The 15,655-nt window shown below is 42.3% G+C and overlaps 1 protein-coding gene across 7 annotated transcripts in view; it reads right to left on the bottom strand.

Annotated features, from left to right (window-relative positions):
- The window catches only part of LOC135112265 (serine/threonine-protein phosphatase 6 regulatory ankyrin repeat subunit B-like), a 105,947-nt gene that overhangs the window by 19,182 nt on the left and 71,110 nt on the right, over positions 1-15,655 (bottom strand). For all 7 annotated transcript variants that reach the window (XM_064026545.1, XM_064026546.1, XM_064026549.1 and 4 more), the window contains 2 exons: positions 15,019-15,324; positions 718-987 (listed from right to left, as the gene is read on the bottom strand). In XM_064026545.1, coding sequence (XP_063882615.1) covers positions 718-987; positions 15,019-15,324 — 576 coding nt within the window. The remainder of the gene's footprint in view (positions 1-717; positions 988-15,018; positions 15,325-15,655) is intronic.

Raw genomic sequence — 15,655 nt, 5'->3', positions numbered from 1 at the left:
TCTTAATCTAGTGTAATTGTTCCTTCGTTTTTCTCCCTCACGCAGGCATTCTGGAGCGGTAAAGGCTCACGTTTGATTAACTTAATAAGTGTTAACACCACCGCAAGGAAGAGAGAGAGAGAGAGAGAGAGAGAGAGAGAGAGAGAGAGAGAGGGCAGCTATGCAGAAGCGTCATTAAGTGTCACAAATCTAAAAGTGCATGTACGAGTACAACCTTACCTTGTCCGAAAAAAAGGAAAAATACAAAAATTATTCCAAATATTAGGTTTGACAAGCATTATTACAATTATTTTTAGGATTATAATGATGAATTATAATCAAATATTAGGTTTGACAAGCATTATTACAATTGCTTTTAGGATTATAATGATGAATTAACATGGATTCAACTATTATGAGATCTACTTCATTGCTTGTTCTAAACATTACACTGAAGTGTCCTTTTATGAAATGACAAGATTCTGTTGCATGATCTCTAATGTTGGACAGCTTTGTTGTGCTGCAGGTCTGTCATGTGCAGCATTAAAACCTGAAACTGACGGTACTGCAACACAAAGGCCCGTCCTCTACAACCAACAGACCTATAACTTACCTAAGTTGTTCAAACACTTTCCACTCTGCAAAGGAGCCACTGCTGAGACTTGGGTCCAGTACCGGTGCTCGTCCTCACCTTTACAGTGAGGTAGTTCTGTGAGACAGGGAAGGGAAGGTACTCACGGTGGTGAGGAAGGCCAGCACCCTGTAAGTCACGTCAGGGCTCTGCCAAGCTTCCTGCAGCAAGCTGGGAGGCAGCGGTGCACCGCTAGCCAGCAGCAGGCTGACGGTGTGTATGCGGTCGGTGGTGACAGCCAGTCTGAGGACAGAAAGACCACCCAGAGGCTCTATGGGCGCGCCCTTACACAGGAGGGTGGACACTGCCTGTACGTCGTCCTGGCGACTGACTGTTGAGAGCAGCTCCTCGTGCAGTTCTTCAGGAAGCTTGTAGCTCTGCCGGAAAGAGAAGGGAAACCATGGTGCTGATGGTATCACAATGAAAGGTATATAATTATAATGTGATGTAATAATATAATAATGTTGTCACAGTTTTCAGAAAGTTTCACTTGGTGGCTGTGGCGATGTGTCAGTGTGTATTGTTATGGCCTGTGTGTGTGTCTGTGCTTTTTCATTTTTTATGTAGTGGGAACACAGGCCACGGGTGACAAAAACCAGGAAAATAAAAAAAAGACCACTGAGATGCTGGTCCCCAAGTAGGATCCAAAGCGGTAGTCAAAAACTGAAGGATGACGAAAGTATGCATGACGTGGAGCATCTGAATGAGAAACTGGTTGAGGACGTGAAGGGTGCTGCTTAGAAAGAGATAGGATTTGTGAGAGTAGGTATAAGAAAGAATGTATGCAAACCATGGTGGAATGATGAAATCAGAGCGGCTAGAAAGGAGAGAAAGAGAATGAGTAGAGAGTTTAAATGGCTAAGGAAAAAGAGGCATGAAAGCAATGAGGCAGAGAACGAGTATCAGAATGCATGGGCAATGTATGTGAAGCAGCAGCGGTTGACAAGACGAATGATAATGAATGCTAAAGTGAAGAGTGAAAGGAGTGTGATTCAATCTTTAAGGGAGAAAGGTATGGAAGGTGGCCGTGAATGGCACAAGTTCATGAGAGGTGAGAATGTCAGGCAGTGTTGGTGTGGAGAGTCTGAAAGTGGATGGTGTAGTTATAAGAGAGAAGGAGGTAATCAGGGAGGCAACCAAAGGGTTCTGGGAAGAAGTAGGTGGGGTAGGTGAGATGTTTAGTGTGAGAGAAGGATGTGTGACACTGGAAAGGAAGAATGCAGATTAATTGGATGAAAAAAAATCAGCTGGGAGGAAGTGGAGAGGTGTGTGAGAAGGCAGAAGAATGGCAAGGCAGCAGGTCCAGATGATATACCGTATGAGCTCTACAAGAATGGTGGGGAGGTAGTGATTGATAGAATAACTGAATTATTCAACCGAGTGTGGGATGAAGAGAGTGCCAAGAAAGTAGTACGAGAGCAGAGTGTGTCTGTTGCATAGGGACGATTTAAGAGTAAGAACGAGTTGAAGAGCTACAGGCCAATTGTATTAGTGAATACAATAGGTAAAGTTTTCAGTGCAGTGTTGAATGAGAGACTGTGTAAATGGACTGAGAGAGCTGGAGTGCTGGGTGAAGAACATAATGGTTTTCGTGTGGATAGGAGAGCTGAGGACAATATGTTTGTGGTGAATGAAATGATTGAGAAGAAAAAGAGGGATGGGGGTAAATTGTACCTAGGTTTTCTGGATACAGAGAAAGCTTATGATAGAGTGAACAGAGAAATGCTAGGTAGAGTCTTAGAAAAGATTGGATTGAGTGCAAAGATAGTTAACATAGTGCAAAGTATGTATGTGGACACAAGAGCTAGATACAGACTAGGAGACATAGAAAAAAACTGGGTGAATAGTGAAAGATAAGTTAAGCAAAACTGTATATTGTCATCAACCATTTTTGGCCTGCATACATAGGAGCTAGCAGCCAGGATGAGAGGAATGAATGCAGGGGCAAGTGTTGGGAATGATAAAGTGTGTGTGCTTCTTTATGCAGATGACGTAGTTGTTATGAATGAATCGGCAAGGATGGCACTGAGTGTATCGAGGTGCACAGCAGTTGAAGCCTGGAGAGGTGATACGGGATGGAGCACCTTTAAGGAAAAACTCACAAAAGCCACACTTAGGTACAAGATTAGGCCTGAGAGAATGGATGATGCAAGAATGGTAAGGAAGGTGTACCTGTGGAATGAAAGTGGAAGCAAATGGAGGAAGGGGTGCGTGAGAATGACAGACAGGAATGGATTGCAAGATGTGTGGGCGATAAGAATGGCTGGGAGGAATCAAAATTAGCGTGAATGGGTGGTAACAAGAGGAGGCAGAGTGGGAGCTAAATGGGATGTGAGAAAATGGAAGAATGAGATAGACAAAGAAGTGAAATGTGTGGGACCGGATGAATGGAAGAATAAGATGGAAAGAAAGAAGACCCTGGAATGGTACAAGGAGAAAGAGGCCCCGAGGTATGAAAGGCGGTATGATGGAAGCCTGGGCGGTGATCTTCTCTTCCGAGCGAGGGCACAGTGTATGGATGTGAATGCAAGGCGTTACAGGCGGTCTGAGTTACGCAGCAAAGTGTGCCAGATGTATGACATTGGAGAGGATGAAACGGAGGAACATGTGGTGCTGGAGTGTGTGAAGTATGCCAGAGACAGGAATGAGATGATGCAAGTGATACTGACTGAGTTAGGGCATGATAGGAATGAAAGAGTGGAGAAGACAGGAAAGGAATGAATGGTGTTGTTGCTGGGACTGTGTAGAGAGGCGAATGAAAGGATGATTGAGGCGGTGAAAGAGTTTCTGGAGAGAATGTGGCGTGCCAGATGTAGGAACAATTACTGTAGAGGATGCTGTTCATTTCTTTTTTTTTTTCCCCTTCTACAGGAGTTGCCGATCCAAAGGCCTGGCTCAGGAGTGATCCTGTGCCACCTGTACCATCAAGATCAAGATCATTCCTGCTTTTTTTTTTTTGTGTGTGTGTGTGTGTGTGTGTGTGTGTGTGTGAGAGAGAGAGAGAGAGAGAGAGAGCGGAGAGGGACAAGGATGGTCCCAAAAAGCTACATTTATTTCCTAAGGAAGCCAAGAGATGAGTATACTAGCAAATAAGAGATGAATGAGTACATAAATAATTGTTTACTCAATGCACTTCAAGGATGCAGTTGTCATTTTAAGAGGGCTATGAAATAGATAGTGCATTTGTTGAATCAGACACAACCTATACATATTCACTTCAGCTTTCATGAAGCATCTCACTGGCTGGAGCTCCTGGTGCTGAGTATTATGAAGTCCATATATATATATATATATATATATATATATATATATATATATATATATATATATATATATATATATATATATATATATATATATATATATATATATATATATATATATAAATGTGTGTGTGTGTGTGTGTGTGTGTGTGTGTGTGTGTGTGTGTGTGTGTGAGTGTGTGTGTGTGTGTGTGTGTCACATACTGACGCCAGCAACAATTTCTGAACATTTATTGGCTTTCTTTCCGGCGTGTTAAGATTAGGTTAGTTAGAAAGTTAGGTTAGTTAGGTAGGCAGGCTAAGTTTGGTTTGGTTAAGTTAGGTTGGTCTGGTTTGGTTAGGTTAGGTTGGTCATGTTAATTAGATATGTTGGTTAGGTTTTGTTTGGCTAAGTTAAGTTAGGTTAGTCAGGATGGTTGGCTGGGTTTGGTTTGGTTAAGTCAAGTTAAGAAGGTTGGTTAGGTGTTGTTTGGTTGTGTTAGGTTAGGTTAGTTAGGATGGTTGGTTAAGTTTGGTTTGGTTAAGTTAGGTTAGGTGGGAAGGTTGGTTAGGTTTGGTTTGTTTAAGTCAGGTCAGGTTAGGAACCCCATGATGTTGTCAGAAACTTTTATTAATGCTGCCCGTGAGTTTTTTTGTTTTTTTTTTTAATTGTTTGTTTTTATCAGGAGTGCTATTGTGAGCACCTGATGTAAACTGTGAACTGCACAGTGTAGATGAGTATTTACAGGGACAAAACTATTTTTTATGCTAAGTTTTGATGCATTTTGACTAATTTGCAATTAATTTATGTCATAAATTACTCTTCCTTATGGTGGATGGAGATAAAAAAAAAATGAAAACTGAATGATTTGTGACAGGAAGTGAATGAAGATTTAAAAAAAAAATCACATCAAAACTTACCAGGAAAAAAAGTTTTGTCCACCATTTGGAGTTTGTAGAGAAGCGGTAAATTTATCTTGGATTGTTTCTTCACGTAATGGGTTCATGAGTGACCGTGTGGCAGGTGAAATTCCTGGCAGGATGTGACAAAAGATGATGTGTACATGCAGAGTGTGTGGATAACAAATGTACGGGATTCACATGAAGACCAGGTGCACATTTCATAATCAGGTGTAGTTTCCTGGGCATGGTGTTGCAGTAGATTGTTTGTACAAATACCTCTTTGCAAGGTTATTGGTTTCTAAGAAAGAATTTCACCTGGAAAAACAGCAAAATGCAGCAGTATGCCTAAAGACAAAACTACACGTACAAGTTTGGAATCTAAACTCTTTCGATATTTTCACCTCTCCTTCTTTGATGATTTTGTCACTTTCTGGTTATTACATCTCCACTACATTTTCAGGCGGTTTTAGTGAGTGGAAAGCCCGAATGTAGCATGCCAGAAACACACCCATATGGTCTGTGATGACCGTTTCCTCATTTTTTCCTGGGAGCAATGGTCGTCTTCTCAGTAATGCCGTCCTGTTCGTGATGAGAGGCTATTTTCAGTAGTTGTATTTTTGTCCCCGATTATATACATGTTTTAAAATGCAGTGTTCGTATGATGAAAAATTTTGTTAGTAATCATAGTTGTATTAAAATGTATTGGAATTATTTTGAGAGTTGCTGACTTAATGCAGCGAGTAATGTTGTACCTAACCGTCATTACTGTCTGGATGCACGCTGGTGACGGTGCTTTGCTGAGGCACTGTGAACCACGGCACGGTGGTCGGAGGTTGTGATATGTAAAATAATGTATATCAAATGTTGGCTACATATTAATATTGCCTCACGGTTTAGGTAAAGTATGGAACTGTACAACACAGCTTGTGATGTACACCTTTGTTATTGTTGTTGTTTATTTACTTAATTTTTTTGTTTCTTCAGCGTGACATTCTCAGTGCATTGGAATTTGCTGAGGTGGCAGTCCTGTACACGACAGCCACGGTGGTCACAGCAGTGGGACACTTGAAGGTGCATAGATGGCAGTCCTTGAGGTGGCAGTCCTGTACACGACAGCCACGGTGGTCACAGCAGTGGGGCACCTGAAGGTGTATAAGTAGCAGTCCTTGAGGTGGCAGTCCTGTACACGACAGCCACGGTGGTCATAGCAGTGGGGCACCTGAAGGTGTATAAGTAGCAGTCCTTGAGGTGGCAGTCCTGTACACGACAGCCACGGTGGTCACAGCAGTGGGGCACCTGAAGGTGTATAAGTAGCAGTCCTTGAGGTGGCAGTCCTGTACACGACTGCCACGGTGGTCATAGCAGTGGGGCACCTGAAGGTGTATAGGTAGCAGTCCTCGAGGTGGCAGTCCTGTACACGACAGCCACGGTGGTCACAGCAGTTGGACACTTGAAGGTGCATAGATGTGTATATACACACACCTTAATTGTTTATTACTTCTTAGTGTGTGCCATATTCCTTCCCATAAATAGTTGTTTAATAATTGTTTTCCTTCAAATGAACAGTGCAAACAGATTTGTGAGCACATACTGTAAACGTCAAATAACTTAGAACATCTCATCCCACATTTCCCTTGCTGCATATTTACGTGTTATATTTGTACAGGTAGTTATTTATTTTATCTTCCCTTTTTTTCTTTTCTAAGGTTCATGTTTTAATTTTGTCCCCAGTAGAACATGAAGCATCCAGGACTGATGCCCGAGTGGTCACGGACACTTCACAAGTACAGCTTCCACATTATGGCGAGAAATTAATTGTATTATATCAAGTTATTATTGTATGATGCTAAAATAACAAAATGTTTGTAATACCACCATGTGATGTTTACTACCTGGCTATTTGTGCAGATGTTTACAGGACAAATTTTGGACAGCTGAAAACGAGTGATGACACGATCATCCCGGACTCCACCACATGTTAATTGGGACGCCGAACAAGGTAATATCTTACATTAATTTTTTACCTGTCTTGTACGGTGAAGGCCAATGCCATATCACTGTGTGTGTGTGTGTGTGTGTGTGTGTGTGTGTGTCTGTGTGTGTGCGTATTTACCTAGTTGCATATTGCAGGGTTCCAGCAGGGCTCATAGTGTTCTATCTCCATATCTATATTTATCCAGCATTTCCTTAAATTTATCCACGGTTGGTGTTGTAACAACCCTCTTCATTTAGGCTGTTCCAGATTTCCTCAGTCCTGTGTGGAAAACTGTACTTCTTGATGTCCCTCAAACACTGACTGTTCCTGATCTTGAGTGCCTTCTCGTCCGTCCAGCTTCGTCTTTTTTCAGCACCACCAGTTCCTGCGTGTCTATCTTCTCAGTGCTGTTAACTGTTTTATACATAGTTGTTAGATCTCCTCTTTCTCTTCTAACTTGCAAAGTTGGCAGTCACATTTCTTTCAACCTTTCTCTGTACGTTAGGTCTTTTCCTTCAGCTCCGGTACCATCCTTGTAGCTGCCCACTGAATTCTTTCCAACTTTTTCATGTCCTTCATATGGGGAGAACACACCACTGCTGCATGTTCCAGCCTGGGACGTATCATAGTGGCTATAATTTTTTTTCATCCTATTCTCGTCCATATAATGAAATGCCACCCTAACATTTGTTAACATCCTGTACGTCAAGCCAGGTATCTTACTTGTACGCCGTTCAGGTCAGGATATCTTGAATAACCACTCCTAGGTCTTTCTTCTCCTTGCTCTTCATTATTACTTTCTCCACCCTTTTATAGTCCCATGCAGGTCTTCTTTTACTCTTTCCCAGTTCCTTCATATGGCATTTGTTAGCATTCAGTTCCAATTTCCACTTCTTGCTCCACCCATAAGTCTTGTCAATATCTCTTTGCAGCTCCATACAGTCAGCATGGCTCTTTGTTACCCTTAACAATTTTGCATCACCAGCAAGCAGATTAGAATAACTGGTCAAACATTCCTACATATCATTGATGTATATTTGGAACATAATGGGTGCTAACACTGACCCCTGTGGTACTCCGCTTGTTACATTACTCCATCTTGAACAAGTGTCCCTAATCACAATTCTCATTTCTCTATCCTTTAAGTAGTCTCTCATCCATTGTCACTTTTTCCCATTGGGATTAAGTATTTAATTGGGCTCCGGTTTTTATGTAAACACCAGGTCTGGCATACATGGTTCCTCCTCCCCTCTGTATCTTGTAAATTCCTCCACCCATCGGTCCATTGTATTCATCATAGCTAACCATAACATTTCTTCACCATTTCTTGTCCTGCTTTTCCAGAATGCCAGAGATCAGTTCCTTCATGTACCTTATTTCTCTCTCTACGCTGGTTGTCCTCCTCACATTTCCTTTCTCTTCTCTGAATCCAAAAAAAATATCTTTCTCCACTTAACTCCACCAAGTCTTTCAACCTACAGAGATTTCAATATAATGCACCCTCTGTCTCACCTCTTCACTCAGTTTGTTTACAAACACATCACGACCGGTGGTGCCACCTAGATTTTCCTTTTCTTCCGTTTTTTTCAGCCTCAAAATATTCCTTTGTGTATTAAAACTGGAGACAGGACACTCTCTCGCCCCCCTCAACCATACATTACTAGGCCTCATCGTTTTGTCAGGAGCCGGCAGCGCGTGCGTCTCGAGGAGCTCTAGCACCCGCGTCCGAACAGCTGTGTGCGTGATTACTAAGTCATGATTACTTAGCTGTGTCGTGCGGGAAAGGAGCCACGCTCGTACTGTCCCACCTCTGTATCTGTTATTGTCTAACTTGGCCTTGAAATTATGAATAGTTCTTGCTTGTGGCACATCCTTATTTGGACAGTTCCATGTATCAACTACTCTTCCTGGAAAACTATTCTTTTTGATACCTCTTCTACAAATTTCCTTTTTCAGCTTCTTCCCACGTCCTCTAGTGTGTCTCGCATCCCCCGTCACATAGACCCTACGATGATGGGTGTGATCAGTAAAACAGATCACCTGAGAGCCAATTGATGCCCAGCCGGTGCGGCTACAATAACACTGTAGGTATATCTGATATTGCTTGTATGTGAGAGAAGAGTTTGTGTCTGTGCTGCCACCTGGTGACAATCACTAGTTCTGAAAACTCCCCATTACGAACATAATAGGTGCAAGTACCGTACCATGTGGGACGCCACTTATTACCATTCTCCAGTTCAACCTGCTGCCTTTAATTACTGTCCTCATTTCTTTGTTTGTCAAAAAGTCAGTCATCCACTTTAACAGTGATCCACCGAGTCCTCCAATCTTTTCCAATTTCCATATTAGTCTTCTGTGTGGAACTTTATCGAATGCTTTTCTCAGATCTAAGTATATGCAGTCGGCCCATCCATCTTTCTCTGGCACTATATCTATTACTCTTGAGTAGAAATATATCAAATTTGTGACATAAGATCTCCCTTTTCTGAAACCAAACTGTTTCTCTGTTATCATCTTGTTGTCTTCTAGATATTTCACCCATCTGTTCTTGATAATCTTTTCACAAATCTTCGCCACCACACTTGTGAGCGATACAGATCTATAATTAATGGATCTTCTTTACTTCCGGTCCTGTGGATTGGGGTAATATCACCCGTTTCCAGTCTATGAGTACTCTACCTTTTACCAGGGTAGTGCTAATTATATTGTGCAACGCTGAGACTAATTGTGAGCTACACTCTTAAAATCCAACTGGAGACACCATCAGGACCTATTGCTTTCCTTACATCCAGGTCTTCCAACATATTCTTTACTTCATCTACTGATGTTTTAATCTCCTTTAGGTCGGTCCCTTTTTCTAATGCTGTCCTCTCACCTCTGAAATAATTTTCCTTAGTAAACACAGAGTGTTTACTAAGAATCTGTTAAACACTTCAGCTACCTCTTCTGGGTTATCCACTTTCTCTTCTCCAGCTTTTACCTTACTTATTTCATCTTTACTCTTTAATTTTCCATTAATGAATTTATAAAATAATTTTGGTTGGTCTTTACATTTCTCCACAACATTCCTTTCAAAATTTTTCTGCTCATCTCTGTGAGTTTTGACATATTCGTTCCTCTTCCTTATATAATTGTTCCACAGGTCCAGTCTCCTGTTTTCCTTCCACTTGTTCCATGCTTTTTCTCTCTCCAATCTAGCTGTTGCACATCTGTTGTACCAGTCCTTTTTGAAAAGGTTCTCTGTTGATCTTTTGGGTACCCATTTCTCTACTCCCTTATTATAAATGTCCAGAAAAGCTGTCCACTTTTCCTCTATGTCTTCCTTTTGAATAACTATGTTCCAATTCACTTCACTGAAATACTTCCTAAGTTGTCCTAAGTTAGTCTTGCTGTAGTTTAGCCATTCTCTTCTGTGGTCCTCTTTTCTTATACTGAGCTTATTATCCATAGCTGTGAACTGAATCAGCACATGATCACTTTTTCCTATTGGGTTTATGTATTTAAGGTCTTCTACTATTTTTGTTCCTTGGTGAAAACTAGATCGAGGCTTGAAGGTGCTTCATTTCCCCTAAATCTTGTGTCATTTGTATCTCACTGTGTCAGGAAATTTTTGAATAGCCAGGTCTAGTAGTTTGTTCCCCCATGATGACTCACTGCCTTCTGAGGTCTAGTTCTTCCAAGATATCTCTTTACATTTAAAGTATATCGTCATTTTCCTCAAGCATCTCTGCCAAACATGTCCTTGTGTCCTCAGGCCTTTTCTTATATTCATCCTTTCTCCAAGAGTTGGAATAGGGGGGAACATAAGTCACCACAACGTTATGGTATCTTCCAATATTCTGTCTTAAGCTTATTTTCAGTAATTCTGCCTCCTCCACCCCATATATGACAGATTCCACTAATAAATCCTTCCTAACTAGAAGCATCACACTTCCTCCCCGTTTATTCTTTATATTTCTCATCCAGAGGTTGTATTTTCCTTCACCAATATTTAATATATCCCTTCACTTGCAAATTTAGTTTCAACGACTCCCATGATGTCCGGTTTCTCCTCTTTTAAATAGTTTTCTAGTTTCAACATTGCCAACATTAGTTCATTTGTGTTCGTGTATGCTACTTTTAGTCTTCCCCTTCCGCATTTACTTCCCTCCTGTACCACTTTCTCAACCTCATGTCCATGACCCTCCTGCTTGAGTGGGCAACAACACATTCCAAGGAGGGGAAGGCAGAGTGCCTTGGGTCGTGAGGTATATCGGAGGGAAGGCGTTTCTCAGGGAAGGATCTTGGTGTGGATTGGTGATGGGGTGAGTTTGTGGAGGTATCAGTGGTGTAGCGGTATAACCTTGATATCCAGGATCAGGTTAGTGAGTCTTTTGTGGTATCAAGAGCTCTCGTCCGCTGAAATTCGGTTGTTGAGTTGTGCCGGTGACGCTGTTCCAAGGGGTCATAGGTCAAACTGGCAGCCATTTTGTGAGTGGAGGTTGTGGTGTTGAGCTTGGAAGCTGGTGTTGTGGTGTATTGGTGATTTTGTGGATGATGTTATGGTGTTATGGGTAATCTTTGGTGATGATGGTGATCTCCTGTGAGGCTTGAGGAGGTGAAATACGGGAATTATTGTCTGGGGACGCGGTAATGGCGTCTGAGTAGATTCCTGCGGTTGAGGGGAATATTTCTGTGACTGGTGGAGGTGTAAATGGGTTCTGGTGTTGTGTGAAGTGACGAGAACGTCATGTAGTAACATGTACTACCTCATGTTGTTTGTGAATGATTATTATTATTAATGTATGTGGTTGTAACATAGAATAATCGTGTTTTCTACTCTCCCAACATTAATCTGGTATTAGAGGTGATTCCAGGTGTGCTGTGTCAAGGTAAAGGTACAGTGAGAGGGTGTAATTCTGGCGATTTCGGATAGGTCGGGTAGGCACTCGAAGCCTTTAAAAATCCAGACCTTTAAAACTTTCCTTGATCAGTGTAACGTCCACTTTCTTGGAAAGATAACCGGGATCGTACGATCGTAAGTAAGTAAGCGATCGTGACATTTATTACTACATTGGTAACAGTAGAGTTTCTTGTGAATTTGTGTTATCATTACATTTTAATATTTTATTTTCATTAAATAAATCATGGTTTGTCCTGTTCCTACAAATGGTGATACTGGTGTTGCCTCCATGAGACACTTTGTCTGCAAGTGGTGCACACATCACCAATTTATGTGTCTGCCACACCCATGTACATGTGCTAGTGGTTGGAATGCAGGCTTCTGTCGCGAGAGACAAAACACCTGGTAGTTTGAGGCAATGTTGAGCCATTACTTGCAGCTGAAACTAGCCAGGCTAGATGAAAACTGTGGTCTCTCATAAAGCCCTCAACAGTCAGGTGACAGTGTGGGCTCTCCCGAGGCAAGTGTACACCGTGTGAATGTACACACTTGAAAGTCACCCTGACTGACGCATTGCCCGTCCGGCGGGTGGCGTCCCTTGCCAGGTGGCCGCACAATGCCCCATCACTGAGCAGCAGCTTGGGGCAGCACTTCAGACACCACCACAGCCTCGCCTGGTGACTGCTGTTATCTGCTTCACAATGTTGTAAGTGCTATAATTGTTTTCCGCATCAGTTCACGTTTGTCTTAGAACCGTTGTTACAATGACCTAACCTTTTTGTTTTGTTTTCTGTGAAAACACCACTTTCCAGAGGCAGCTACAAATGTGAATCTGGTATATGAAAGACGAATTGGAGTTTTTGAAGTTATGATAATTATCAACAAAACAGCTGAAATATTTATGAAATATTTTCAGTGCGTAGAAAAATCAGGTTGCTGTAGAACATCATCAGCAAGCTCAGAAAACAAGTGAAGGGATTGAGGTAGCAGACCCTGAAGAGTCCACAGCAGCTGAAAACTTCATATCTTCATATGCAAGCCCTGAAGTGCAGGAATTTATCAGAGGACAGGTAATTAATGGCTTAGGAAATAAGAAGGGCAGAAGATATGGGGGACAAGGGAGGAGGTTTGCTCTGGCCTTGCGTTACCATAGTCCTAAGGCGTGTAGCTTTTAAAGCTCTACTTTTTTCACTCCCCAGCAGTTCAATGTTCACCTTTGGCTAAGGCAAACTTCCATCCAAGTAGGCTGGAGCAAACAAACTCTGACAGTCCTGAGGAAGAGAGCAGAGACCATGGCGAAGGAAGAGACTCTGTGGCATGCATTTGATGCAGTGACCGTCAGAGAATCTCTCCATTTTGACCCGGCCTCTGATTCCATCGTTGGTATGAAGGATTTTGGAGACCGTGGCAAGAGTCTGAAGCAGGCAAACCATGCACTTGTGTTCATGGCTAAAGGGTTGGCCAGGAAGTGGAAAATGGTTAGGTTAGGTTAGATCAGGTAATGTTAAGATAGGTCAGGTCAGATCAGGCCAGGTTAGGATTGCCTTATTTTAAACTCTTGTCTCCATTCAAGTACAAAAAACGAGCACTTCCGCGTTCCCCGCCCATAAACCCCTCTTCCCGACGAGTCCCCAAGGTCACTGGGGGACGAGAGGAGAAGAGGTAGAGTGAAGTAATTCCGCCATGTTTTGTGCTCAAAATCGTCCATAATATAAACAATCAATAATGAAAATCACAGTTTTGTAGTTTGCGGTTTGGTCGTACTGTAGCAATTTATCCTCCTCAGGCGTGGGTTGGTTAGGTTAGGTTATGCCTGTTTAAGATAGTTGGCTTGGGATAGGCTAGGTTAGCTTAGGTTAAAACCCTTCAGAGAGTCTCTTGGGGCAGGTAGCAGAGCTCGGTTTGGAGAACACGTGTTCACCTCCCAGCCCCTCCACACTGCCACCAGTCAGCATGTGGCTCAAGACTTGTCGTCAGGAGCAGGACTAAACAGCCGATCGTTTAAAGAATCACATCGTGTTAATTTTTTCAAGTGTTAGGATGATGGGAGTTGTGTACTTTTCTTTGCTGATCTCCCTGTGAATTGCATGTTTACATTTTTGATGAGTGCTTGCCTTCACGTAGGACCTGATGCACTCAGTGTAAATACAAGACTGTGATTTTGTGACACCTGTCAGTGCTTTCAAGTACACTTATTAGTCTACCACCAGACTGCAACACTGCCCGTGCTAGCGAGGTGCTGCTTAAACTGAGCGGCTGGGCAGTCAGGCATACATTTTACACTGGCTACACCGACACAAAGCATTACTGGTGTTCACTTGACAGTTGCAGGGTGTCCACGGACATGACCATGAGGGCTGTCCACAGTGGACCCAATGACAAGCTGAGCAGTGAATTTGCTTGCTCTGTGGAGATCCAGGGGAACCACAATCGTCCCCTTGGTTCTGCTGATGCCCTGAGCAAACCAAGGGTGCCCTCAGCTACACGAGAGGTGCTTGAGAGCCATTTGAACTATGGTACACTAAAACCCTTAAGTTATCATTATTATTATTATTATTATTATTATTATTATTATTATTATTATTATTATTATTATTGTTATTATTATTATTATTATTACTATTACTATTATTATTATTATTATTATTATTATTATTATTATTATTATTATTATTATTGTTATTATTATTAATTCTTTTTATTTATCTGTTTGTTATTTTCCTGTGAAAAACAGCACTGGATAGGGATTGTGGGGGAGAGAAAGAGCAGGGTGAAGATAGAGGTGTTTCATTCCCCGAATGTTTCAACAAGCTGCCTTCACAGGGATCAAATTGTCGCCAAAGAAGACAGCTTGTAAAAATACCGAGGAATGAAAGGTCTCGTGCTTCACCCTGCTTCCTTGCAACCAGCACGGTCCCCGTGCACTCGTGCAGCCAAGAGAAACTGTCTGATGCTTTCATATTGGCTTGCAGCTAGTACAGGATGAAATGCAGTTTGTGTTCTGAATTAGTGAGTTAGTGTTCAGCTAGCTACTTGTGTTGTTTCCTTCGTGACAGTCACGTGTCAGCCATGTTGAATATTTTTGCCCTCTCTTTGAGAAGTGTGCACACCAATACTGAAATATTTGCACTGCATCACAGCTCACTCAACAAAACAGGTTACCAAGCTTATAGCATAACCATTACCTGCAGGCTTACCACCTCATTAATATCTATAAGCACCTCTTGAAATTAAGCAATACTTCATTTGTTTAACATGAATTTACAGACACAAATATGAAGAAAGAAATACATCTTGGTAAAGGATGCAAAATATTGTAAACAAAAACATTTTGCATCACATTCATATTGGTTAATGTTAGAAAAATTATAAATGTAATAAGCTCACACAACACACACACACACACCTGTGCACAGTGGTGGCGCTGTAGTCCCTTAATCACTGAGTCATGGCCTTGCTGCCGTGCCAGGTCAGCGGGGGTCATATTGTCAGGGGTGGTCACATGAGGGCTCACGCCGCGTCGCAGCAAAGCCTCCACAGCATCACTGGGAGCCCCGCACAGCGCCGCGGCGTGGAGAGGCGTCAGGCCATCCTGGCTCAGCGTATGACCATCATTAACCTCGGGGATGCTGCCCATGGCTGCCTCGTTGCCCTCCACCAGCATGGACAAGACTGTGTTGTGTAGGTGTTCATGCTTGCCCCGCCACGCCCTCTGTGATGATAAACAGACACGGTTGCTGCCCACTTGTGTCACCACTACCACCACCACCATTACCACCACTTCTATTGTAAAATGATCGCCACTACCACCACCACTACCATTACTATTAAATGACCACCACTATCACCACCACTATCACCACCACCACCGCTACCACCATTACCACCACTACTACCATAAAATGACCACTACCACCACCACCACCACCACCACCACCGCCTATACTATTACTATTAAATGAACACTACTATCACCACCATCACCATCATTACCACCACTGCTACTGTAAAATAACAACCACAATCACCACCACCATCACTAC

This window comes from Scylla paramamosain, chromosome 23 (genome assembly GCF_035594125.1).
Source record: "Scylla paramamosain isolate STU-SP2022 chromosome 23, ASM3559412v1, whole genome shotgun sequence".
NCBI lineage: Eukaryota > Metazoa > Arthropoda > Malacostraca > Decapoda > Portunidae > Scylla > Scylla paramamosain.
The sequence above is the reverse complement of the archived record's forward strand: the minus strand, read 5'-3'. Positions and strand labels throughout refer to the sequence as shown.